This window comes from Grammomys surdaster, unplaced genomic scaffold (genome assembly GCF_004785775.1).
Source record: "Grammomys surdaster isolate TR1022 unplaced genomic scaffold, NIH_TR_1.0 206, whole genome shotgun sequence".
NCBI lineage: Eukaryota > Metazoa > Chordata > Mammalia > Rodentia > Muridae > Grammomys > Grammomys surdaster.
In genome coordinates, this window is record NW_021604651.1 from 7,757,254 (window position 1) to 7,784,827 (window position 27,574).

Genomic DNA, 27,574 nt, shown 5'->3' on the forward strand with positions numbered 1-27,574 from the left:
GGCAGAAGCAAGGTAGAAGCAGGCAGATCTCTGAGTTTGAGCCCAGCCTAGTATAAAGAACACATTCCAGAACGGAGCTACACAGAGAAACCCTGTCAAAAAAGAAAAGGAAAAAGAAAAAGGGGGGAGGGGAAAAGGAAAGGAAAGAGGAAAGGGAAAGAGAAAACAACAAAAACACATAGGAACCAGGGAAGGACTAAGTTGGCAGAGTGCTGGCCTAGCATGTAAAGGATCTGGGTTTGGATCCTTTGAAAGGACTTAGCATCACAGATTGGGCACAGTGGTGCACACTTGTAATATTAACACTCTGGAGTTAGGGGCAGGAGGACCAGGAGTACAAGCTTATTGTTAGTTACACAGTGAATTTAAGACTAGCTTGAGTTATATGGGATCCTTTATCTAAAATTCAAAGAGAAAATAATATTATATATTAAAATGAAACAAAAAATAAACACAATACTTATATAAACTCACACATTATGTCAGGCACAGTGGCACACATCTTTAATCCCAGCACTCAGGAGGAAGAGACAAATCTCTCAGCTCAAGACCAGCCTGGTCTATACAGTGGGTTACAGGATAGCCAGCCAGAGCTACACAGTAAGACTTTATGTCTCAAAAAGACCAACTAATCAAACCAAAGAAATGGATTTAATTACTTATTCTAAATGCTTCTTCAAGTTTAATTACTTTACAAACTAAAACATGAAGCTTAACAATTCTACAAAGTAAATGCAAATAACTTTTAGAAAGGATAAAAAATTTAACTTTTGCTCCAACAGCTGGTTTTCAACCTTTCTCTTTATTCACAGAATGGAAAAAGAAAAAACAAAATCTTAATTCTAAATTTAACTAGTTTCAAAAACTGAGAACTATATTTTACTATGCATGCAGCACTTTTACTTAAAACTGTTAATTTGTCAATTATTTCTATTGAATCAAAATAGCACAATTTTACTATGTCTCTGAGTACAAAAATGAGTTAATTTCACTAAAATAATAGATGAACAAATTAGGAAAGAATCCAACAACCAACCAATGATCCTCTAATATAAACAGAGGAAAAAAGAAAAGAACAAGCAATTAAACCAAACAGGTTTAAACAACCAACAAAATTCAGTTATCAGCAGACTACTATCAACAGTAACCTTAAATAAAAATGGCTTCAATGCTCCAATAAATATAAACAGGGTAACTGTATTAAATAACAAAATTTAACTATTTTGTTGTCAAGAAAAAAACACCTCACTGACAAAGACACAAACTAAAAGTGAAAGATTAGTTCTCTATACAAAAATACACAGTAAATAAAAAAGAAGTAACAGTAGCTATAACCCTATTTTAGAAGGTGGAATTCAGAACAAAATTATAAAAATTAAAGAAAAAACACTACATGTTAATAAAGCAAATATCCCATCAAGAATATACAACAATTACAATACAGGCAACAAACATTGATGTAGCCCCTAATTTCATAAGGTCCAAGGGAGACAGGTACAGCGACAACAGTGACTGAAAGAATGCCCAACTCTTATCCATAGACAAATCTATACAAAAATTTTTAAAAAATCAACAAATAACTTCAGAGTTAAACTAAACTTAACAGACATCTATAGACTATTCAATCCAAACATTGAAATATTATTCTTCCCACTAGCCATGAAACCTCCTCTAAAATATATCACATTTTAGATCATAAAGCATGTCAGAATATCAAAAAAATATTAATTTCTTATATTTTATCAGACCATACTGGAATAAATCTAGAAATTAACAGCAAGATGAACTAAAGAGGCTACACAAACACGTGGAGATTGAACAACATAATCTTGAATAACAAATGAAACAAAAATAAAAACACAATTTTTCAGAACTTTTGGGATCAATCTGAAAGCTATGAGTATTATCTTTAAAAAGGAGAGAAAGGTCTCAATAATTATTTAATAGTATTCGTCAAGACCTTAGATTCGTCAAGATCAAGATCTTAGAATATCAAAGGAAAGTCTACCAAGTAAATAATCAGAAAAAAGATAAACGAAGATCAAGGAAGGGATTTTGAAAATGGGGGCTAAAGGAATACAAAGAATTAATGAAACAAAGCTAGTTCTTGGAAATGATAGACAAGACTGGAAAACCTTTAGTCAAACAAACTAAAAGAACACAAATTTAATAAAAAGACAGGTACTGCAATAGATAGCTATAAAATTTAAAGATCACTAGGAATACTTTGAAAACTTTTATTCCAAAAATCAGAACAATCTAGGAAAAAATATATTTCTAGAGACATATAACCTACTGAATTAAGAGGATATACACAACATAAACAGATCTAAAATGAACAATGAAATTATAGTACTAATAGTTGCCCAACAAAGAAAAGCACAGAACCAGGCAAATTCACTGCCTGCCAAGTTCTGCCAGACTTTAAAAAAAATAACCTCAATACCCATAAAACTGAAAAAATACTGCAAAGCTCATTCTATAGAATGGTTATAACACCAATAATGATACAAAACCACAGAAGAACATTAGATGGATGGATGGACGCATGTATGTACGTACATGTGGGAAGGAAGGAGAGGGAAAAAATATAGATCAATTTGAGCACTTACAAGCAAAGAAATTCTCAGTAAATTTCCAATATTTACTTCTTATAAGAAGAAATTAAAAGATAATAATAAAATGAACATCTCAAAAGAGTTGGCCCATCTGCTGAAATATGTAGAAACTGAGTACAGTAAGAACCGATGCTCATCCTCAATAATGGCATTAAGCATTAAGCACTGACTACTCTTCCCTGACAAATTCCACTGTGTATGCTAAATAAACTTTTCTGCTAAGCATCTAGAATGGTACTAGTTATATATGACTCTTCATCATTCAATCTAAAAGTGTTTGCTGGATTCTTCAGTTTAGATAGAAAGATGAATTGTAAGCAAGTTATCAATTCTGGGACTAAATGTTAAAGCATACTAAATTAAGTTCACCATGGACACTGCTTATATACATTACACTAAAAGTAAAATAATCTATTGTTTGATGCTTTATCGTTAACATTTAAAACTGAGCCATTTATGAACTAATTTTACTACATCCTAACTACATGTTATTCTTTGTTAAAGACCAAAAAATAAAGACTTATTCCTAAGTAATTAAGACCAACATATAGCATCTTTTTTTTTTAGTGTAAAATATTACAAAGCTGTACGTGATTCAGGATGTAAATTTTAATCAAAATTTTGGTAAGGAGAGTTGGAGATGGCTCGGTGGTTAAGACAATTTGCTGCTATTCCGGGGGTTGGGGGGGGGGGGGGCACAGGTTCAGTTTCAAGCACCCACACCATGCAGCACAGCCACCTGAAACTCTAGTTCCAGGGAGTCACGGCCTTCTTTCAGCTTCCAAGGAACCACATCAGGAAGCAGGTGGTGTACATAGACATATGCAGGCACTCACACATACACATAAAATAAAAATAAACAAGTTGATCTTTTAAAAAGGTGAGGAAGAGATCTCTGAAGCAAAGCTTAATAACAAGATGAAACCTAACAGCATTTAAAGACGCAGTAAAAATAAAATTATGCTAAGTAGAAGCCTCATTTAAGTAATGGCCAAGAAACAGGCAGAAGAGTCACAGAGCAAAAACGCAAATTAAAGATAAATTCAGTGTGGAAAAATAAAGTTCTAACTGTACTAGTACAAGGATGTTGGCAACCATATGCAGATAAGCAATTAAGAGTATATTTTGTTTATCACTAGTTTTTAAACAATACTAGATTCTACAAAGGGTAACTTGCAATTTTTTAGCTTTTAATATCAGAAGCCAACAATAACAGAATGCATACCACCATGTTAATTTTATATACATGATACATACCTAGAAACTTTTTTCTTGAAACAATATACAACCAAAGGGAAAATATTTGTTTTGAAGGAAGACCAGAATTGAGAGGAAAACTTAAAAGGTGCTTGTCCTCAAGTTAAGCTAAAAACCAAATGCTTATTTTCCTTGACTTCTGGCCTACTTGTGTGCTTACTGCTGTCTGGATCCTTTCCTATCAACACACCCAGCACTTCAAAAGCCCCAACCACTCTGCAAGGATTTCTACCTTCAAAGAGCCTATGTTACTATGGCAATCTCATGTCCTCCTGGGAACCAAATCAGCAAGCACCCTATGATAGCATCCATGAAGACTGTCCAAACTCCAACTCCTCTGAGACACAGGTCATATCCTGCTGCAAGCACACCAATATTAACTTGCTATAATACATAATATCAAATTAAATCTGACAATTCAGAGCCAAGATTATTTAAAAATAGACAGCTGCATCCATCAAAGAGTAAGGGGAAATTGTGGTAGGAATCTTTCATGTTACAAAGCAATGTTTTAAGATATGAAAGCCAATGTTATAAAACACTAAGATCAACCTTAGATCAATCTTAAGCAAAGATTTCCGGGCCCCCCCCCCCCGTTTGGGGTCCAAAATAATCTTCCTACAAAATAAAGATAAAGGCCATACCTTGATTTTAAAGGCTCCCTGCCCGTTTATTTTCATCTGAAAAAAACATTACCAAGGACTCAATGGCCCAGTCAAAGGCAATAAAGCTAAATCCTACCAAAAACTAAACTGTTCCTGGAAACAAACTGTAAAAGGGATAAATAAGCAAGACAGGCCTGGTGATACATGCTATACACCAGAAGGTTGAAGCAGAAAGACCCCAAGTTCAAGACCCGACTGGACTACACTGAGATCAAGGCCAGCCTGAGTAACTTAAGACCCTGTTTCCAAATGAAAAATGGAGTGGTTTGAATAGGTTTGACCCTCCCCACACACACACAGGCTCATGTTTTGTAGATGCTTGGCCCATAGGGAGTAGCACTATTAGAAGGTATGGACTTATTGGAGGAAGTATGTCACTGTGGAGATGGGCTTTGGGGCCATAGATCTCTAAGCTCCGTCCAGTGTGGAATCAGAGCCTCCTCCTGACTGCCTTCAGAAGACACTCTTTTTTTTTTTTTTTTTTTGGTTTTTCGAGACAGGGTTTCTCTGTGTAGACCTGGCTGTCCTGGAACTCACCAGGCTGGCCTCAAACTCAGAAATCCGCCTGCCTCTGCCTCCCAAGTGCTGGGATTAAAGGTGTGCGCCACCATTGCCCGGCCAGAAGACACTCTTGCTGCTGCCTGAAGACCTTTGGCTTTTCCAGCACCATGTCTGCCTGCATGTTTCCATGCTTCCTGCCATGATGATAATGGACTGAACATCTAAAACTGTAAGCCAGCCCTAATTAAATGTTTGCCTTTATAAGAGTTGCCTTGATCATGGTGTCTCATCACAGCAATGAAACCAAAGACAACAGAGAAATGGGACTAGAACTTGTACTTCAGAGATACAGTGACAGGTAGCACTTGCCGGAGTGCAGAAGGCTCTAGGTTCTATGCACAACCCCAAAGTAAAAGATATATGAATGAACAACTGGCATATGTCTCCACAGACTTAAAAAAACTGCTTTTCACCTCTATTCAACTTACACCATCCCACATTCTGAAACAAAGCAAGATATGTTTTCTATATATTCAAGGTCTCTAAGTTAAAAGTAAATATGACAACAAAATCCAAAAATCAGATACTATTAAAATAAATAAAAGCAATGACTTCCTTAAAAGTCTGAAGTCATTTTATGACGCAAGTGTGCCTAAAAAACAAAAGCTAAAGTAAAAGTTATGTAAATGTTGAATTATTTTTTGTTATTAGTAGTCACTTTAATCTGGGACAACAAATGTACAATGAAAAAACCTGGCCTTGATACATCATTATCAATTAAATCTGCTTCAAAAATATTTCCTGTCTTTAAAGAATGTTCTCACAATGTACAAATTGTGAGCATTTGCCTATAAAAACCACTAAATGGTACATGGGATACAGCAATTCATTTAAACACACACACTGTAGTTACTTTCCACTTCATTAGGAGTGCCCATGCAGCTTAGTTCCTGAGTTGAGCTACTCACACTACCATTCTGAACAATTACTAGAATTTCAGTGGAAGAAAGAAATGGGAAGATATCTGAGCTCCACATCTGCACTGGACCATAACCATGAGAAACCTGGAAGGGCTTCTCCTACTAGTAGTAGGTTTGAACTAATTGTTATTAACAAAATAATAATCCAAAGCTTTTTTTTTCTTGTTTCTGAAATATTTTCCTCAGTATGTTTAGAAGGTTAGGTAGATTACTTCCATTCTTAATTAAGCTACTTTCTTTAAAAGAGGCTAATAAAAATGAAAGGCAATGACTATAAAGACTACAAACAACAACAACAACCAGGTATGAACCTTTTATCAAATATGAGAAAACCCAGACCAATGTGTAAACTATGGTGAACACCATTATCAAAAACTAAATCTACTACAAATCTGATGTACATTTTCACACCAACTCATCAAAAAACACTACTAAAACCCAAAACCAAAAAACAAACGAGCAAACAAAAACTACTAAAAGCAGCTAAATTTAACTACTAAAGTTGTATTTCTCAAAACCTCCTGGTTTTTTGTTTTGTTTTCTTTTTAGTCATGATTTGCCAATGAATGTACTTTATACCACCACCCAGGATACAGAAAATTTACCTAAACTCTCCTAAAAATCATCCTACAGAAGGACCATGTCCCTGTCACTTTTACATACTAACACCTAGTCGAGGATCTGGTATTACAAATAATGTGGAACGAACACTGGCCACATAAAGCCTGTAACTCAACTCTTTAAAACTCTTCCATAAAATGGTTTCTTCTTTGGGTTTCTTTACCAAGAAATGCCATATGAAAATATGCTACAGAAATTATTAAATCCTTGCCTAAAAACAGCACTTTCAAGGCTGGAAAGATGTCCAACTGGTTAAAGGCACCGGCTGCTCCTAAAGGACCCAAGTTAAGCTCCCAACACCCACATGGCAGCTTAAAACTGTGTGTGACTCCAGTTCTGGTGAACCTGACAACCTTTCCTGGCCTCCACTGGCATCAAGCACACACATGATATACATACACACATGCAGGCAAAACATTCAAGATATATAAATTAAAAATGAATGATTTCTTTTAAAGCACTTTTAATTCAATCAAGCATGAGTTTCAAACCCTTTTTTATATCACACAGATCAAGTTTTACATATAACATTTACAGCCAAAAAATAAATGAAATAAAAATAGAAACCTACTGAATGCCTGTGTATAACAATATTCTTTATGCTTGGAATAATTACTGAATAAAACAAAGAGATAAAAGAGAAGTTTACATTTTAGTGATAAATGGAAAACTGGATCATAATTTTTGGTAAAAACACTATTTAAATTATTGAGATTTAAATTGTATAATACATACTGATAACAATATTAAGAGTTATAGAAATATGTATATTACACTTAATTAGGGCACATGGTACTGCAACATCCAATGAGATAAGTAGCTGAGAACACCTGAAAACATAAGGAAACACTTAAAGTAATTTAATAAAATGAATAAAGATAAAATGTGGGATTTCAACCATACTATTCCAAGGTTAATAATTGTTTTTTGCCTTTTTAGAGTGCTATAAAATGATCTCTTTTAGAAATCTTAAGATTGGAGTTGGGGATGTAACTCAGTAGAGTGCTTTCCTACTAATCAGAAAACTCTGGGTTTGAGCTTTAGCACTACTTAAATCAGGCTTGTAATCCTAGCACTTGAGAAGTAGAGAAAGGAGATTCAGAAGTACAAGGTCATCCTTAGCCACACAGCCAACCTGAGATACATGAGACCTGTCCTGGGTCACAAAGAAGAAACAGAAATTATAAAATTATGTTCTTTCTCTTTAAAACATTGCTGGATTCAAGAGAGTCAAACAAAGAAAAATCAGTTAAAAGTAATCCAATTTTGGCTTTCATCTGTTTCTTACAGGTTGCAGTTTCTCTGTGGGAAGAATGTCTGTAATAGCAAAGGTGGGTGAATGAACAGCAATGATGAAATCTGGTGATGTCCTACAGAGACTTGAGAACTATTCTGCTGTCACTTCAGGCCTCACTTCATTCTAAGGAGTCCGCACCAGAGCTTTACGATGGCTTTACTTCCCTGAATGCACACAAAACATCACAAGTACTTACTATGGCGTTGGTAATCACTCTTTTGTTTATCAGGACAGCTCGGGACTCTGGTCTGTTCATATCTTGTTTGTTTAAAACTGAATCTTATGCAAAGACTGCTATGAAGTTAAGAAATTCTCATATACTAGGCTTTCTATTATTCAAAGTGTGGAAAGAAGGTTTCTTCTAGAATCTTTCTGGTGTTTTGGAGTTACAGTGTCTTTACAAATCATGATGGTTCTATGCAGTCTCTCACCAAGATCCTCCAAGAGCATAACTTACACTGCAATGCACTACCAAACCAGACAGTAGGTAGCTGTCCTGGTTTCATTGGCATTGCCCACATTCAAGTATCATGTTTCCTTTCTTCCTAGTATATATATTTTTTCAGCCGTATTTACCTTTCTAATAACAAGAAAATAGGATTTCTGATTTGAGCCAATTTCAGTAACTGGCACTAAATTAACCTTCCCCTGCAAAGCAATTAGAAAAATGGAAAACACCTATCAAATGCCTCTTTTCCAACACTGTAAAACTGGAATCCCTAAAAAAGAGAAACAATGTAATACTACCATCATTTTCATTGCCTGTGTGGAAATAATCTGTAAGTCAGTATGCACAAGGTAGTCTCTCTGACCTGAGGAAACAGAACAGACTGGAGTTCTGGGAGGCAACAGCAGCTGCAATTGCTGGGCACTGGTTGAGAGAGGGAAGCTATTTAGAGAAGTTATCTCTAGAAACCTTCAAGGCTAACCCACAAGTGTGTTACTAATGGCAAATCCTACAAGTATATGGTGACACTCCACAATAGAAGGCTAAAACAAAAGAGGAACTGTGAGATATTTTAAGTCTGAAGCAGTAAATACATGGAACAAATGTTGAAAATCCGAAGCGCTCTAAAGAATTTCAGGGGTATTAGTTACATCAATTAACTAATATGGCTGAATTATTCTAAGAACAAAAGTTACCCTAGAACCGTGTTTCTCAACCTTCCTAACACTGTGACCCTTTAGCACAGTTCTTTATATTGTGGTAACATCAACCATAAAAGTATTTTCATTGCTATACTGTAACTATAATTTTGCTACTGTTATGAATCATAATGTAAATAATTGTGCTTTCCAATGGTCTTAGGCAACCCTGGTGAAAGGGTCGTATGACCCCCAGGGGAGTCTGGACCCACAAGTTGGAAACCACTACCCTAGACCTACCCTGAGAAATGCTTAAAAACAACCAAGAAGGAATATAAATGATCTCTAATGACTGAATTTTCTGCCAGAATAAAGCTCTAGGGTCTTTTAACAAAGAACAAAATCTAAACACTCAATTGGGTAACATTCACAATGCCCAGAGTCTAATGGTATGACTAAAGCCAAACCATTCTGAGTGCCTTTAAGATGTCATCCCCAGAAATAGGGAAAGACAGAACTTTGGATTCTGTGGTCTTAGTATGTCCTCCCATAAATGCCTATGTAGAAAACTTAAGTCTTCCATATTGGAAGGCAGGGTACAAGGAGAAATTCTTAGGTCAGAGGTGTATTAATACTCCTTAATGCAGATACAAGTTTCTTACCATTCACCTGCCACCACTTTTGGTGAAGACACAGAAGGCCTTTGCTACATACTTGACATAGGACTTAACCTTAAAGTAACTAGATAAACTCATGTTCATTATAAACTGGATAGTTGGAATACAAGATAGAATTTAGGAATATAAAATTCCTCCTTCCCCCCCCCAAAAAAACACAGGGTCTGTGATTAGACAAGAGCCAGATCCCTTTCTCAACTCTTGTTTCTTTTATTTAAAAAGTGATATTAAGTTGGCAAAACTGAAATCCTAACACTTGGAAGAACTGATAATGCTTTCAGGTTTTGGTTTAGATTTTTGACCATTAAGGACTTCATTAAGTCCTATGTATTGGGAAATCGCCATATCTACAATATGCCAAATATTACAAATAATCGAGGAAACCAAATAACCTACTAAACTCACTAAACTCATATGGACTCAGCATCGCCCTTTTAGTACGCCTCTCTCCTCAGCTGTGTCCTGTTAACTGCAAAAGCTAAGTTGCAGAACTGCTGCTTCTTAGTCATCAGAGCTATGCATCATTTGCACACACATGAGAAACTGTGAGGTGAAGAGCATGACTCTGGACCAAGGGAGAAGAAAGAGAACAGGAAGAAAGACAGACAACTTCTGCCCTCCAAACCATTAAGTTGTTTTAGCACTAGTTTATAGTCTTGTAAGTCTTCAAAGGTAGTTAACAAAAAAATGTTCTATAACTTACATGTAGGCACTTAAAATTAATTTAAAACTTGGCACTTTTTCTCAAGCAAAAACCACTACCAATGCATATAATGCACTTTCTCTACAATAATTATGTAATATTAAGCAGATATCTGTTAAAAGCCTACAAATGTCTTGAAAAGAAGGTATGGAGAAATGGCTCAGCAATTAAGAGCACTAGCTCAAGCACCCTGCTTCGGCAGCATCTGTAATTCTGGTTCCAGGGTATCAAACGCCCTCTTCTGGTTTCCTTGGGCACTGCAATACGCATAGTGCACTAGTATGCATACAAATAAAATATTCACACATGTAAAATAAAAGTAAGTAAGGGGCTAAGAGCACTGGCTGCTCTTCTAGAGGTCCTGAGTTCAGTTCCCAGCAACCATATGGTGGCTCATAACCATCTATAATGAGATCTGGTGCCTTCTTCTGACCTGCAGTCATACATACAGGCATAATGCTGTATACATAATAAATAAAATAAATCTTTCAAAAAATGCTGCATGGCTTCTTAAAAAAGAACCCATGCTAAAAATAAATAAATTAAAGTAAGTAAAATCCTTTTGTTTGAAATTTTGAAAACAGGAAGTGACAAAAAATATAAAAATTAGCCTACTTTAATTTTCAAAATCTAAAGATTCTTTGGATTCTGTCTGGATACTTTACTTATATTATTTATACTAAATCATATTAAATTTATACTATTTAAACTAAAACAGCTGAGCCATAGTATTTTGTTCTTATATTTGGTACTAAGCAAGGCTTTCCTAGAGATTTTTGTGACTATTATTATTTGGTTTATACATTATAAACCAAATCAATAATTTTAAAACACAAGCTTATAAAAGGAATATTTGATCTCATTAATGTATTTTTCTACTATAGCCCCATCTGAAGATTATTTTTAACACAAACGTTTCTAAAATCAGGTACTCATTAAACATCAATGAGACAGTCAACAGTTAGATTATTATTAAATGTTAACAAAGCTTCCTTTTTTGAACTTTCTTGCTATTCAGTGAACATCTTCACCAAAAAAGTGTCATTTATATTTTTTGAAATGTGTTTATAAATACAGCTTTGTTTCACAACATTCAAAACCACAAAGGCTCCATTCATATCATAAAAATACCAATTATCTCATCTCAGAGCCACTGAATAAACACAAACCTGCTCTTTCACAGGGAGCAAACGGACATTTTTCAGAAACTAAATCCATCAACACTAAGTCTACCAAGGTGGTATTTTCAGAAATCTGAAGGTCTTACAAGCAAAGGATGGTGACTAAGATTTTAAAAAACAATAATAATATCTACGCACTCTTATCAGGTTATATAAGAAGATATAAATGTTTTAGAGGAAAGCTGTATGAGTGCTGAGACTCAGAAGAGAATGATCCAACAGCTGATACCTCAGATTAAGTGGTCTTAAATCAGTGAACTGCTCTAATAGAAGACATGTGAGGGAAATTAGAGATGACTTTCTCATATATATAAACCAAGAAGTCTCCTGATAAACTACTTAACTTTCAACTGAGGCATGGTAATCTCAATGAGAATGGCTCCCACAGGTTCATATGGTTGAATACTTGGTCCCCAATTCGTGGAACTGTTTGGAAGGATTAGGAGGTGTGGCCTTGCTGGAGAAGGTGTGCCACTGGGGGCGGGCACTGAGGTTGGGCACTGAGGTTTTCCAAAAGCCATTCCTAGTTGGCTACTGCTTCAAGGCCATGCCTGCCTGCCTGCTGCCATGCTTCCTGCCATGATGGTCATGGACTCTAACCCTTGAAACTGTGAGCCTCAAATAAACTTTCTAAGTTGCCTTGGTCATGGTGTCTTATCATAGCAACTGAAAAGTAAACAATATTTTTCTAAATTATACACACATTAGTAACATATTAGCTTCCAATTATATCAGAGTGATCAACTTAATTTTTCATAAAAAATAAAGAAAGAAAGAAGAGAGGAGGAAGAAAAAAGGCTGGAGGAGGAAATACTTGCTAAAGGTAATTCGAGGTCTACAATCTCCCAGGGAACTGGGTGTCTGTCTCGGGGGCATATATGAGGCACTGAATTGGTGCCCAGAATTTAACACAATAAAATTATACATGAACACATATAAACAATTTGTTTCTATAATCAACACAACTAGCCTAGTTCCTAAAAATGTAACCAAAGGTGACTCAAGAGTACTAAATGAAATATTCATTTTCTGTCACAAATGAAGCAGGAACCAGATTCATAGTTCCATTCAGTGAGTCTTTTATCTGCTCTTCAGAATACTTCCCCACATCTACTGTACTGCAAACTACAAAACTTCATTTCAAAGCCAAAAGCCCAAGTCAACTGGCAAAAATCAGGGTTGTTTAGGAAAAGTCTAACTTTCAAAGTTCTGGGCTGGGCATTGACCAGTTCCAGATGGTGATAAATGGTTCCTACAACTCTCATAAAATTGAGTCCCTATGGCCAGTTAAGCCAAGAACCAAACAAGCTATTCTCTCAGCTTGACATTACTCAGAACAAATGTACCACACACTCTTTTCGGGGAGGATAGGGGCAGAACATGTACATGCATGCACTCACCACCACTATCAAAGTATCACTTCTCACTGCTCTTAGAGCCAGAGCTGGCTGTGGTTCTGCAGAGCCAGCTGTACTCCTGTTAAAGCCTCAATGGTTTTTACCTCTTGGCCACTTCCTGCTCATCGTTGATACTTAAATGTGGAGTCCTGAATGGGCTAAGAGCTTTGCAGAAGAAATAAGAGGACAGGTAAAACATTCTAATAAATGGTGCACACTTCAAATCTCTAGTCAGCTTATCATAAATCTTAGTGCTTCCTCTAAGCCTTACCATGCAGGTTATGCTAGGAAAGAAAAATAAAAGTCAGGGTATTTAATCTCTTTCCAAACAACCACATATATCCAAACCTAAATCAAGTGTTTGTGAACCTTAAAAAGTGGTGTTTTGCTGAATCACAAGTATAAAATACCACTTTGTTTTCAAAACGTTTATAATCTAAGTAACAATCACAACAAATAGATAAAAGCAGATGACAGCACTCTAAAGAATACTAAAGTGAGTTTGAAAGCCCTTATGCAAATTCCCATGGTCTTTAGTTTCATAATGCACACAATTGTACTCTCAGTACCATTTACAACCTTGGAGATGTACTACAGTGGAAGATGTAATAGTCTCGACTGAAAATAAGCTTATAAAAATATTCCAATCCATAACAACTATAAAAATTCCCTATTCTTCCAAAAACACAAAGACAGCTAAACAATGAGACACAAAGATCCATTCTTCCAAAGATGGTTCAGACTGTAGCTGTTTGCAATTAACATCTTGAAATACCTTTTAAAAATGCTTACCTGTTTTACGTAAACTTATAATTATACTGTTTTCTTTTTAATAAAATAAACCTTGAAGTACTTTTATTTTGGAAAATATCAACCTAACCCTTACATTAGACTCCTTACTGTAACAACAAATTCTAACGATTTCTAGAGACCGTAAGTTTCTCCTTAAGACAACGTAGATTGGTATCAGTGCAGGTGTGACTACCACTAGTTCATCAGCTTGCTGCTGGAGAGACAGTCAGAAACCACACCAAACATACATCACTCTTGATTTCTGTTTCCTCTGTGAAATGAACAGTTACCAACATCTTTTACAAGAACTGTGGAGTAAGCAGTACAGAAGTAAATGTTTATTAAGTATTTTTATAATGACTGAGACTCTGCCCCTTTCATCAATCACTGGGTAAAACCCAGTTGCTATTAAAACTTGTTGAGTAAGTCTCCAAAGACTAGCTATCTTGATATCAGTTAAATTGCTCACTGCAGCACTTTTCTAGGCTAGAAATGAGGGGATAAGTAAACATAAAGACAAGAGAAACCCTGGCTGTACAGCCTGCTTTGGGTTCCTACTGATTAGTTACCAGCTAAGCTAATTTAATTATCCAGTACTGTATCACGGTTCTTCACAGAATTAACACTAGGAACAGTAGAATAAACAGGTTTGCAAAGTAAATGAAAAAGCCAGAGCAGATTCTACAAAGCCCAGTTCACTACACATTTCATTATTTCCATAGCTGTGTTAACAGCACTGGGACAGAGCCAATCACAGGCAGTAAGGATCACACTCATTAAAATCATGAATTTTTTTTTAATGAAAAAGAGTGCAATTCCTATTATCATAGGAATAAACATGCCACTAATCTGAAAACTTTTCCAAAATTAAAAAAAATAGAATTTATCAAAGAGTGACTTTGTCTATCGCCTGTAAGTACCGTGGCTCCCCATTCTCTTCATGGAGCTGATTAACTCTTGGAGGATTCTCTTCTCTATCTGCTTCCAGAAAACCGACAAAATCCAGAAAGGCTATGATAAAGAATGAAGCTTCCTTCTGAAGGGTATCTATCATCTAATGCTGGTTATATAACAAATGAAAAAAGAATGAAAGTATTCCACTCTGGGAGAACCTTGAATATTTTCCTGTATGCTTTAGCTGATCAGAGAAGTAGACGTATTCCTTGGCCCAAAGACAAGACAGCTTCTTTATCCTCAAAGTAGAATCTAAGTCTCTAAATCAGTCTATTAAAGAAAACACTCAAAGGACAAAACTCAGCCTGAAAATCTTCTAGCCAAGAATCTGTGTCACAGAACTAATTTACCACATTTTTTTTTCCTGTATTTAAAGTTCCCAGTCTATAATTTAGTTTAAAGAAAGAAATCCAGGCTGGAGAGATGGCTCAGTGGTTAAGAGCACTGACTGCTCTTCCAGAGGTCCTGAGTTCAATTCCCAGCAACCACATGGTGGCTCACAACCATCAGTAATAGGTTCTGATTCCCTCTTCTGGTGTGTCTGAAGACAGTAACAGTGTACTCATATGCATAAAATAAATAAATCAGAAAGGAAGGAAGGAAGGAAGGAAGGAAGGAAGGAAGGAAGGAAAAGAGAGAGAGGGGGAAACAATGAATGAATGCAGGCACAAAAGAAAGAAAGAAAATCCTTTTGTGAGCTTTAAAAAAAGTATTTAGGTGAGTGGAGGTTTTCAGATTTTAGAAAAATATAGTATAGTAAACTATGTTAGAAATTGTTCCAACAGCTAATAACCATACAAAAACTGGGGAAACAGAAGGTATCAATGGCCTTTTTGCATATTAAGCCATAAATTGCCAGCAAAATAGTTTATCTACTAAATTTGTAGTTAAAAGTTTAGACTTTTCTGGGTTTTAAGATTATAACTCATAGACTATGCATCCATGGCCCAGAAATGGGAGTTACAGTAAGCAAAACACACTTAAGTAGCCACTGACACTCAAACAGGAGACACTAAAGGCATCTAGAGAGCCTTGAAATCCTCAGATATCTGCCTAACTGGAAAGCTTTAATCCATCCAAGCTGTGTTCACCCCAAGACATTCAATATACAAAGTTGGATTTTTTTTGTCCCGTTTATGGTGGCGGGGGTTAGAGGGGAGACATGCAAATATGACACCGAGCACATGCAGAGGTCAAAAGGCAACTTAAAACAGTCAGTTCTTTCCTCTCACCAGGTGAGTCCCAGGGATAAAGGTCATCACTCTTGGCGGTAATCACTTTTACCATTGACCTATCTTGTCAGCCCCAAGGGATTTCAATATGGAGATATTTTCTTTAACTTTATTCTAAACTGGAGTTAACACTGAAAACAGGTTACAAAAACCTGAAGATGGTAACAGCAACCCGATAAGCTCATGAGCCTCTGGCTGGAATAACAAGGACAGTGTCACTTGATAGAGCTTCCAAACAAAGCCTCACACAAACTTGTAACTCAGGAGAACCCAGATTTTTCAATCCTGCTTCACACATGGCGAACTCTGAACCTATATATGGTCACACCAGGGTTCTACTGTAACTTTAAAGTGATGCTAGCATTTTCTTCTCTCCAATAGTACAAGCAAACCCCACCTGTCTCCAACAACCTCAAAACAACATATGCCTCCAGGACTGAAGTGTGGTGGCTCCTACCAAAAATCTTCCATGTCCCACAAATACTCACAGCACTGTGCCAGTTACTGTCTTTGCAGCCTGCACTGTCAGCCCCAATGCAGTGGTGTTACAGTCACTAACTGTGAGTGATCCTGCTCACACTAGGTCACCAGAAACACAGACACAGCTGAACCAGGACTTCCACCTGGTTCCAAGAATGCTGTTTCATTTCATCTACCTGATTATCCCAATTCTAAGAGCCTACCAGTCCCAACCTAGCTGTCTTCTTAACACCAAAGCAAGGGATGAAATCACATCTTGAACAAACTCTAATTTTGGATTCTTTTGGTTTGGCATTCTTTTGACTAGGCTGACCTGGATCTCACTATAACGCCCAGGCTTATATATCCTCCAGCTTTAGCCTTCAATATGCTGTGATTAGCGGTGTAAACTATCATGTCTATTTATCTCCAAGTCTTAAAAACAAAAAGTATGTTGAGATGTGATAGCAAAGCTTTAAGAAAAAGGTCTATCATGTAAGTTATCTCAAATTGTATTATTATATTCCTTTAAAGATTTCATCTCTTACAAAGACTAGTAACCAAATCTTAATCTGTTTTCATTTCTGTGTCATCTCTAAGTCTCCAAGCAGCTTTCAAAAGCTTGGGTGACTCATAGTAACTCTAAGACCACAACTTTAACCTGCAACATATAAAAGCACATTTTAAACATAGAACAAAAGTTAAGGTATTTTTATAAAAAAATAATTTTTATTCCCATTTCAAATGTATATTTAAAAATTATAGGATGAGAGACAACAGAGATGGCTCAGTGGTTAGAAGCAATGGCTGGGATTCAGGCTGAACTCCCAGCACCCACACAGTGATTCACAACCATCTATAATTTCAGTTCCCAGGGATCCAATGTCCTTTTCTGGCCTCCATGGGCCACATTTGTTTTATAACAAAGCAAGTTTGTGCCAGACATTAGGAAGTAAAATACCAGGCATGCCCACACATATAAAATAAAATAATAAATCTTTCTTTATTGTTGTTATAGGATGACTTGACTGGAAACAGAAAGCTGGTTCAAATGGCAGTCACATTATCAACATATCTACCTAAGCTTTAGTTTATGAACTAACAGTTTTCTACTTACAAAGCCATTCTTACTTTAAAACACAGTCTCTGTAAGAACAAGAAAAGCACAGAAGAATGCACTCTAGAACTGGGCCTAACTGGGAGCAGACCAGACACAGAGCAGAGCCATCCCTGGGCTATCATCTCCAGACACAGAGCAGAACAGGAGACAAGCACTGCCATGTGCTAAAAGTAAGCATGGTAACCTTCAGAGCTTCAGTTTTACTTAGAGTAATAAAAACATACTTGCTTTACAAGAAGCATGTCTATGCTAGACATTAAGAAGAAAAATACATAAAGTTTAGGTAAGACTGTTTCTGCTAACTTGTTAATCTTTACTCTTCCTCTACCACTAAGAAAAGTGGAGAAGCTCTGCTGTGACCCTTTTACACAGCTCCTCATGTTGTGATGACACCCAAAACATTATGTCATTGCCAACTCATCTCACTGTTATGAACCATAATGTAAATATCTGTGCTTTCTGATGGTCTTAAGTGACCCCTGTGAAAGGGTCTTTCAACCCCAAAGGGGTCACAACCCACAGGTTAAGAAACACTGCTCTAACCTAACACCTTCTGGAGTCTCTCCAGCATATCTAGCTTGGAGCTAGATTATCCTCTTAGATTGTTTAATTTTATTCTATTAAGAATTTCAAGCAGGTAGAGAACATATGGAGAAAAGACTACCTATATCTAAGAGACGGTGATACCTAAGCACGGGAGGGTTACAAAACGTGTGCTCATTCGATCCACCATGCTGTACCCTACAGTGTGTGGTCTACAGAGTAACACTACTAAGAAGAAATCATCAAAAAAAAAAAAACAAAGAAGGAAGGAAACACCAGTTAAATTATTTAGTAATCAGATCATCCTTCAAAGCAACTCTTGGATTTTCTTACCTCTTATACATATAACATGTAAAAACACATATAAATTTATGATACTAAAAAAAAAAAAAAAAAAAAAAAGCAGCTTGGGGGCTAAAGAGATGGTTCAGTGGTTAAGAACACTGGTTGCTCTTCCAGAGGTCCTGAGTTCAATTCCCAGCAACCACATGGTAGCTTACAACCATCTGTAATGGGATCTGATGCTCTCTTCTAATGTGTCTGAAGAGGGTGACAGTGTGCTCATATAAATTCTTTAAAAAAAAAAAAACAACTTAAATTTAAAAAAAAGCAGCTCATGAGGCATTTACTCAACTTCACCACCACAAAGATAATAATGTACTTAGAATAATGCCTATCGTAGCCTAACAATTTAATAAACGCTATCTATAATACTGATTATAATTATTATTACTGTTAACGTTACCCATAAATTCTAGTTAAGAAGAAACTGCATGGTGGACATGGTACTACATGCCTGTAATCCCAGCTTTTTGGACACTGAGCCAGGAGAATTACGGTATAAGTTCAAGTATGCTATGGGCTATACAGTGAGTTCTAGTACAGCATGGGCTACAGAGTGAGATGCAGTTTTTAAAAGGAGGGGTGGGGGGCAACAATGCCACAACAGAAACAGTCATCATTTGAGTTAGCTTTGTGGTATGCAAATACACAATAAGTAACTTCCTTTCACTCTCACTGGGATGCTGAAAACAAGTATTATCTACTTTATACAAATAACAAAAGTATGCTCAGGGTAATTAAATGATGTGCAACACTGCTAGTTAAGTAGAAAGCACTGGTTCCAGGCCAATTGGATGGCTCTGAAGGTCAACTCCACCCACTACATGATCCTGTCCCTTCCCTGAAAAGTCACAATTCTAGGACTTTCTCATAATTCAGTAGGTTCCTCTCCATCCCAGTAAGCACAAGTCAAAGACTGCAGGGAATTCTCTAACTATAACTACATAACCCCATCTCTAACACTGCTGTGGTGAGTCACCACCACTTACTCCACTCACGCTAATAAGCATGTGTACTTTTAATCAACAATGTCAGATATAAACATTTAAATCCACCACTACCATCAACTCATCATTCATCCCACTGATTTCATTTCCCTATAGAAGCCTTAATCCTTTATTATTACAGAGGTAGAAAAAGAAATTCTGTATTCCTACCAAAGAAAACATATGTATTTTTAAGAAGTCTTCAGTACTACACTATTTATCATATCAAAAGGAAAATAAACAAAGTCCCTACATGTAAACAATAAGAAAACTTAAGTATTGCTGGATCTGCTCCACGTAAAAGATGCAACATTTTACACTAAGTTGATAGAGCATATAACAAAAGAAAATACTCGTGACAGAGTATAGAGTGGCTTTTTAGGGGTAGATGCACATAAAGTGGAGCTACCATTAAGATTTCACCTTGGCAAATACAAATATAGCACTTCCAGGGTGAAAAAAAAAAACTAAAGAAAATAAATCAAAACCCAACAGTTTTCTCTGGACAGTGAACTAAGGGTGGTAATTTTTTTTCCTGTTCTCTAATTTTCGGATGCACAGCTCACAACTGTGCATTAATTTTATAGGCAGATGAAAGGGTAAGTTGTTGTTTGCCTTTATTTTCTTTAAAACAACACCTTAATTCACTTCCTAGCACTTTCTCCTCAAAAACCTCCATATTAGCAATAAGAATTTCTGGTCACCTGAATTTGTTGTGACTTTTATTACTGGGATGTATGTTCCTTGTTTTTTATTTGATTTGGTTTTAACAACATGAAAAAAAATCAAACTCAATTGATCTGATTTCTAAGCAACTGTTCTACCACTGAATTATAAGCCTGCAAGTAGTTTGTGTCAAATTTAAGACTCAAAAATATTCATCTTCATTAGTTCAGAACTATCACTGACTGTCTCTCTTATCCATAAAACTCTGACCCTTTAGAATCTATGAGTCTTTACCCCTAGTATTTATTCTCTTTCTAGTTCCCACACACACTGTGGTTAAATCCAAATCTTAGTAATATCATCTCTAAATTACTGCAGCCTCCTGAATAGATGTTTTCCTTATCCAGGTTCCTCCCCAGCAACAACTCATTCCCCCACCTGCTGCATACCATGTGCTGTTCTTGGGGCTTTCCATTTATTAGCCCCTCTGGCCCTCAGAACAAACTTAACAAAGAGCTATTACCTAACAGATTAAGAGGAGTAGCCTGCAGAGGGTTAGGTAATTCTCTCATATCTACCAACCTAGTAAGTGATAATGTCTGAATGTGACACCAAAAACTCAGCTCCAGATTAATAGTCTATAAATATGAATTCTGGAATGGCAATTAGTTAAAGCCAACTTATTTTTCTCAAATTGTATAGGCCCTTTGGTTCCACCAAATTACCACTTTGTACTATCCCAACCACTAGGAGGTGAGTTCTCCTCCCTGAATAACCCTGCACACTGCCCTCCCAAGTCAGCACTAAACCAAGCCTTGTAAGTCAGGCTGGTTCCCTCACTCCAAAGCACAGCCCTCTTATGGGGCTTAAATTACATTAACATACAATTCTTGATATTCTGTATTACAGAAGTTTACCTTACAGTTTTATCTTTTATCATTATACATGAACAACAACCTGTCTCCACTTCCATTCTAAGACCTTCTCTATTTCCCATCTTCTCAAATGCTAGTACTACAAGATTAGGCTGAATAAAGTAGTAATTAATACATGGTTACCTGACTGACAATGAGACTGCATATAACTCAACTATTTAACAAAGCAGTTTTCTATGGTGATATGTTGGTTTTCTCACTTTGTTCCTTAAACAGAAACACATTAAAGTTGTAATTCCAACATTCTCAACTAAAAGTTACATTCAGGTGACAATCAAACGCAATCTTATACCTGTATAAGGGTTTTGTTGTTTTGTTTTGTTTCTGTTTTAAGTAAGGTAGCTTATGCAATGTTCAGAAACAGGTTTTTCTTTCCTTCTTCAGTTCCCACCTACGAGCATCCTAGCATCTCTGTCTCAGAGAACTCTTCTGTAACAAGATACCCAAGTCTTCAATAATATAAAGCAGGCAGTAAATTCCAGGAATGATTACTAATTGTTCAAGAACAGAAGACTATCTGGTTTTAATAACTTGTACTCTCTATAGTCCTGTTAAATTAAAATGTAGAAACAACTGTGATTATAATTAAGGTTGAATGGTTTTATTTTCCTATCAAAAAAAAAAAAAAAACCATTGTGAAACTCAGAGAAGACAACATACCACCAGATAGTTTAAAGACAGAACTATACATTTATATTTAAGCTGTTAAAGAAGACAAAAACAATCTATCACAAGCACATTTCACTAAGTATACCAAGTCTCTCACAGTAATTTGATGAAAGGCACTGCGGGAACTGTTCTCAAGGGCATACAAAGCTCACGGCTACAATTCTGTGTTTCATTTTTCTGTTTTCTAAGTTTGTACTCTTATTTACAAGTATTTCCTGAAAGACGTCTTTGCTACTTATTTTTTTACCTTAGTAAACAATTTTAACTTGAAATATTCCATGTGTCTCCATACTGAGTCTACAGTTACTACTTATCAGTAGTGTTACCTAAAGCGGCATCTAAAATGTTGACTCTTATCATATACGTATTACTAAAACTTAGTACAGAGGTCCACACCCCACTCATAACTTAAAAAATTCTTAGTGACAAACCAATTTAGTTCCCTTTTTATTTAAAAAAAAATCACTTTTTCTGTTTGTAATATAGTTCAGTTTCAAAACATATTAGTTAAACCTTGGTTTTCTGTCTTCGTTTCTTCTTCACAAGATTATCAAATGTCACTCTAGCAATTTAAAATGCTACAGGATGGGTCTACACCTAATAATCTTACCATACTTAATGGGGTAGGTAAACACAATAATGTTATCAACTGTTTAATTACTAGGAAAGTGTATGCAATTCTGAAAGGGCAGTGTGAGGGTGTCTTTACCTCATCACTTATCAGTATCCAATGTGTGACACTGTGCTGTTTCAGCCAAACATTATCACTAAAGGAAAATGGGGAAAGGAACCTTGGATCTGTGAATACTTTCCTTCTTTTGTTGTTATTTGGGGTCTTGGTTTTGTTTTGACAGTCTCAAACAGCCCAGACTGATCTTAAATTCCTGTTCCTCCTGCCTCTGCCTCCCAAAAGCTGAGATTAAAAGTGTACGTCACTACACTCAGATGTATATATTATTTCCTATAACTATATATGAGTCTGGAGTACCCCACCTTTCATTTTCAAAGAAACACTTATCACAAGGTCACTGCAGAACATCTCACACAGCCTATCACACCAAGTAGACTAATTTACAGTCTAACTACAATGCAAAGGAAATGACATCTTCATGAAGAAATGACATTGTACAGATTCAAGTAATAAATACACATTCATCTTTTCCATAATTACTTCTTAGTGCCAGCTACAAGTTCTTTATTTTGTTTCAGAAATAAAAGGAACATCTAATTTTATAGAACATATTGAGTACTTTCAGCTAAAATGAAGATACAAAAGTCTTGTGCATAATTTGGATAGTATTTCAAAAATGATCAACTACAAAATTAAGTCATTCTCTGAAGGGACAAATAAGGAAAAAAATACTGCACATTATAAACTGCAGCTCTCTCCAAGCAAAAGACAAGTATCGCACAAGTTACTTCAAAGACAAAAACCTCCAGTCTTTACAAGTAGCTCTTCAAAAGAACCATGAGATAGATCTTCCCATCCTATATGTTACACGTCAATAAAAACTAACGTATGTTATAAGTATCCTTTGAAATAGGTTAATCAAATGCCTGAAAGATATATGCATAGTACATTCACAGAACATTACTGTGCCAATTTCTTTTAAACATTCACTTTGAAATAAGAAAGGCTATGGAGAAGCTGTATCCATCGGCTATTTTTGTATAAAATAACCTTGTGCAATTTTCTCATCTTAAAATTTAAATTTCATTAATTACTAAAGGGCATAGCATTATATTATAATTCTTTTAAAACAAACCCCACAGCTAAATATTGCTATGTTCACAGAATCTAAATACTTAAGTCCAAATAACATCATAATCCAAAGAAATGAGTGTAACTTCTACAGCAAATATTTGTGAGACACAGCCCTGCAGAGTCCTAGCAATGCCGGTGCCATGCCTGCAGTTTACCATACAGTTTCCTAGCAGAAGTCATTCTTAATGCCTAAAAATAAGTCAACTGTACTCTCACAGCAAATTTCTAATGCTCCTGTCCTAATCAATGCCCAGGTAAATATGTTTTCCACAACTTGATTTGAAGCTAACAGTATAAAATAGCAATCAAGACATGCAGAACACACCAGGCACCTATTATTAAATCTAAAGGTTCATGACAACAAACTCTTAGTTGTAAAAATCAAGATGTCCTCTAAATGCTAGGAGGTCTGGAATACAGCCACTTCTTTACAAATAATTTTCTTCCTGTATTCCAAAAAACAGAAATGTTCCAGTGTTTACCAGCAAGAGGAGAAGAGGCGCGGAAGAGCTGGACTCTGGCTAATATTTCATCTTTGTAATCAAGAACACTACTACTAGCCTTCAGGTTACATGCAATCCAAAGATGTTTTTATTTTCCTCTTTGATTTATTAAATGACATGCTTCAGTGTCATAGTTAAAAATGGAATTCAGTTAAACTAATGTGTGATTTTCAACACAAACACATTTTTACACATGAAGTAGAAATAGAATAAAATTAAGCTAATTTCCGGGCGTTCTAGTATCACAGCCCTTTGGAAACCAGCTATGATTCACTAGGGTAAATGAAAAGCACTACTCAAAACACCAGTGTCTGAGCTGCTTCTGCCCAGACACACTAACAGCCGGTTTTCTCAGGATGATGCTCTTATTGCTTTTCTCTCCATCTCTCTGGACACTGAAGAATAAGTTGAAATGAAACAGAAATTAAACTTCTATATCCCTGCTCTGGAATACTTATTTTTAAATTATAAGATTTTTTTTAAAGGTGACACAATATTTAGTACTATAACAAACATAGTTTACCAAAAGCAAACAAATTTAACAATAATATTGTATTAGGAATCTAACTTTAAAAAATACCCTAATATAATTTGATTACAGGACAAAAAATTGGTCCTATGTCATTTAAAATAAATCTAAGATTTTATTTATTTTAACATAGAATTAGCATTTTAAACTAATGCTCACAAAATTACTTATTTCCTACAGTGTAAAAGCCACTTTTAAAATAAATACAACTTAGTAATTATTGTTTGACTCAATTCTACCTTTTATGCACATAGATTAAATAATATGTTTATCCATTTTAGAGCCTGGGACTTAATAACACTAGTGAGCTGAAAATATATTTAATGTCTGCATATATTAAAAGGGCCATCCGTGAACCACAGAGCTCCTTCTTCAGGCGCTTGCTTTTCTAAACACAGTCATGACACAGTCCATCATGTTCAAGACAATTTTCAACCTTAACATTCACAAAAAGAGCAGCTGTCAGTTCATGTTATAATCCTTTAAAACATCCGAGCAGTCTTCAGGACAAGTCTCCAAGTTTGAGGCTCTTTTAGTTTATAATTTTAACCAGATAGTGTAAAAACTGATGTGGCAGACACTAAAATGTTTTATACACTTTTCTACTAAAATGTATCAGAGCACTGCAGTATAAACTTTTCATTTTCAACACCGTCTTACCTGACCCGCTGAACTGACTACTTCCTAGTGTTGTTGGTCTCGTTTTCCCACTATTAACAGGTGGAGAAAACATCTGCAAAAATAACCAAAATGTATCTATTAATCTTAAAATTCTTCTATACTCCTTGCAAAGAAAACTTCACCACATGTCATCAATTAGTTTCCTAATTTTCATAGGGAATTTGAAATAAAAATGGAAGATACATTTCAGATCAAGGATGGCAGTAACAAGTGATATTACATACTAATACTGCTTGGAGAACCGGTGACATTTGCTATGAAAACCCAGCCGCAGGCAAGATTACAAGATAATTAAGTTTAAACAGTAAATTTTTACCCATGATCTTCACTTTGGCCCTAAGTGATTCTCATTACATTAACATTACTTAATAAGCACTTGCAATCAGAATCATGTCCGATGAAATTACCACATACAGGAAAGATAATAACAGTTCTAATACAACAGGTATTGGCCCTGCCTTCTAGGAGCAGTTAACGTTGAAATTCAACCCATTAGTAAGAAATAAGGGCAATGGGCTCTGTGGCTTCATCTTTTATTTTTAAACCATTTTCCATATTACATATGCAGAAGGCATATGTATACTTAAAGCACTCAGAAGGCTGGGAATTCTAGCGCTGGTTGGCGTTTTTGAAGCTGGCATCTTTCAGGTACCACAAGCTACATAAAGTCTTGGGAAAGGAAATGCTGAGAAATGTTCAGGAAAAAATATTTTTTTCTTTCTATAAAGTCTAAAATCTCTAATAATCATCAGAAGGGAGTGACTCAACCAGAGCTCATGATTACATTGTTCTTCTTCTAACCAGTTAAATCAAATGACCCCTCTGGCATTAAAGTTTGAAATCTGCAAGTCTAGACATTACATCAAAGTTCAGGTGTCCAACTTGGGGGAGCTGGACTCCAGCCCTGAGAACTAGCGCTGAAAAGCAGATGGAGTTGGCCGCTGCCATGTCGCTTTCCCCCTTTTCTCCCTTGCTCGCTACCTCGAGAAACCTCAGCAGAACCCCAAGATGCGGAGGAAGGCTCTCATACCGCACTGAAGTCCAGCAGGTCGCTCAGCTCCTTGTCGGTCCCTATCGCGGCCATGCGCTGCTGCTGGGGATTCATCTTCAGCCACTTCTAGCAGGTCCTAAGGCAGAGAAGACAAGCTGAGCCGCGGAGACCCGGACGCTCGACGTGAGGAGAGGCAGCACTCGGGGTGGGGGGCGCCGACCGACACGCCAGACCCCCACGCATTCCCGAAGGAGAGACGGGCGCCGCTCCGATACCGGAACCCACGCGTGGCTCGGTGGCTCCCGCAAGTTTCCAAGGTGGCTCGTCTTCGGGGTCCCCGGGACGGAGTACGGAGGGAGCCCGCGCCCAGCGAGAGAGCGAAAGAACAGCGGCGACCCAGAGACCAAGTGACTCACTCGCTCAGCAACAATAGAGCTGACAAGTTGCGGGGAGCGCGCCGCTCGCAGGCCCGCGTCTGCGGCCCGGACGTCCCCAGCGGGGGTCCCCAGGTTGGTTGAGAGCGCCCCACGCGCGTCCGCGCACCACAAACTCCCGCCTGGCCTCCCCCTCCCACTTGGGCCGCCCTGCCCCGGACTCGCGGAACAATGAGGCGGGCTCGGCAGCTCCCCGGCCCCGAGCGCCGAGCCCCGAGCGCCGCACAGGCCGAGTGCGGCTGCCCGGGCCTGGACCCCGCAGCTCGCGCCTCCGCCCCGCCGCGCGCCGCAACTTGGACGCGGCCCCAGGCTCCGCGCGGTACAAAGAGACCTGAGTTCCGCACGTCCCGCCCGCCGCCCGCGGTTACCTGCCGCCCAGGCTCCGCATCCAACCTTCCCGATTAAAGTTCACTTTGGCGGGGAGCGCGGGCTCAGGCTTCCCCCTCCCCACGCGCCGCCGGCGGCTGGATTGCCTCGGGCCCGCGCGAGCGCTTGAGTCCGCGCGGCTCGGGCGGCTCTCGGGCTTGGCCGCCCGTGGCTCCCCGGGCGGGCTGGCTGTCCCCCCGATAGAACTTGTGGGTCTCCTCAGGCGGACATTTTTTTTCCGCTGAGGCGGCCTCAGCACCGAGCTCCGCTCGCCTCCGGATCCCTCCGCGCCTCAAGCGCGTCGGCTTAACCCCTCGCTGCCCGGCGCGCTCCCGCCTCCCGCGCCGAGGAAGTGGGACCGCGGAGGGGGCGGGGAGGCACGGGGCGGGGCGGAGCGGCGGACGGACAAAGCCCACGGCCGGCAGCGGGCGTCTCCTCACACTCGCTGCGCCCTGAAATCCCGCGACGGGGACGCAGCTGGGCAGCATCTGGATTCGCCACCCGCAGCCATTCCAGAGCTCAGCCACGCCGGACGCGGGAGGCGAGGCCGGCTGTGGAGCCGCAGCTGTGGTGGGCGGACTCTGTGGGAAAAGCGCGAAGCCCCTCACACAGAGTTACTCAGCT

The 27,574-nt window shown here is 37.7% G+C and overlaps 1 protein-coding gene across 8 annotated transcripts in view; it reads right to left on the bottom strand.

Moving 5' to 3' along the window:
• Tcf12 (transcription factor 12) overlaps positions 1-27,230 on the bottom strand; it is a 267,077-nt gene extending 239,847 nt beyond the window's left edge. For 5 of the 8 annotated variants that reach the window (XM_028771367.1, XM_028771364.1, XM_028771366.1 and 2 more), the window contains exons 1-3: positions 26,953-27,230; positions 26,190-26,286; positions 25,139-25,211 (exon numbers count right to left, since the gene is read on the bottom strand). In XM_028771367.1, coding sequence (XP_028627200.1) covers positions 25,139-25,211; positions 26,190-26,264 — 148 coding nt within the window. In that variant the 5' untranslated portion in view covers positions 26,265-26,286; positions 26,953-27,230. The remainder of the gene's footprint in view (positions 1-25,138; positions 25,212-26,189; positions 26,287-26,952) is intronic. The other 3 variants (XM_028771369.1, XM_028771368.1, XM_028771365.1) reach the window with 1 other exon arrangement.
• Between the last annotated feature and the right edge of the window lie 344 nt (positions 27,231-27,574).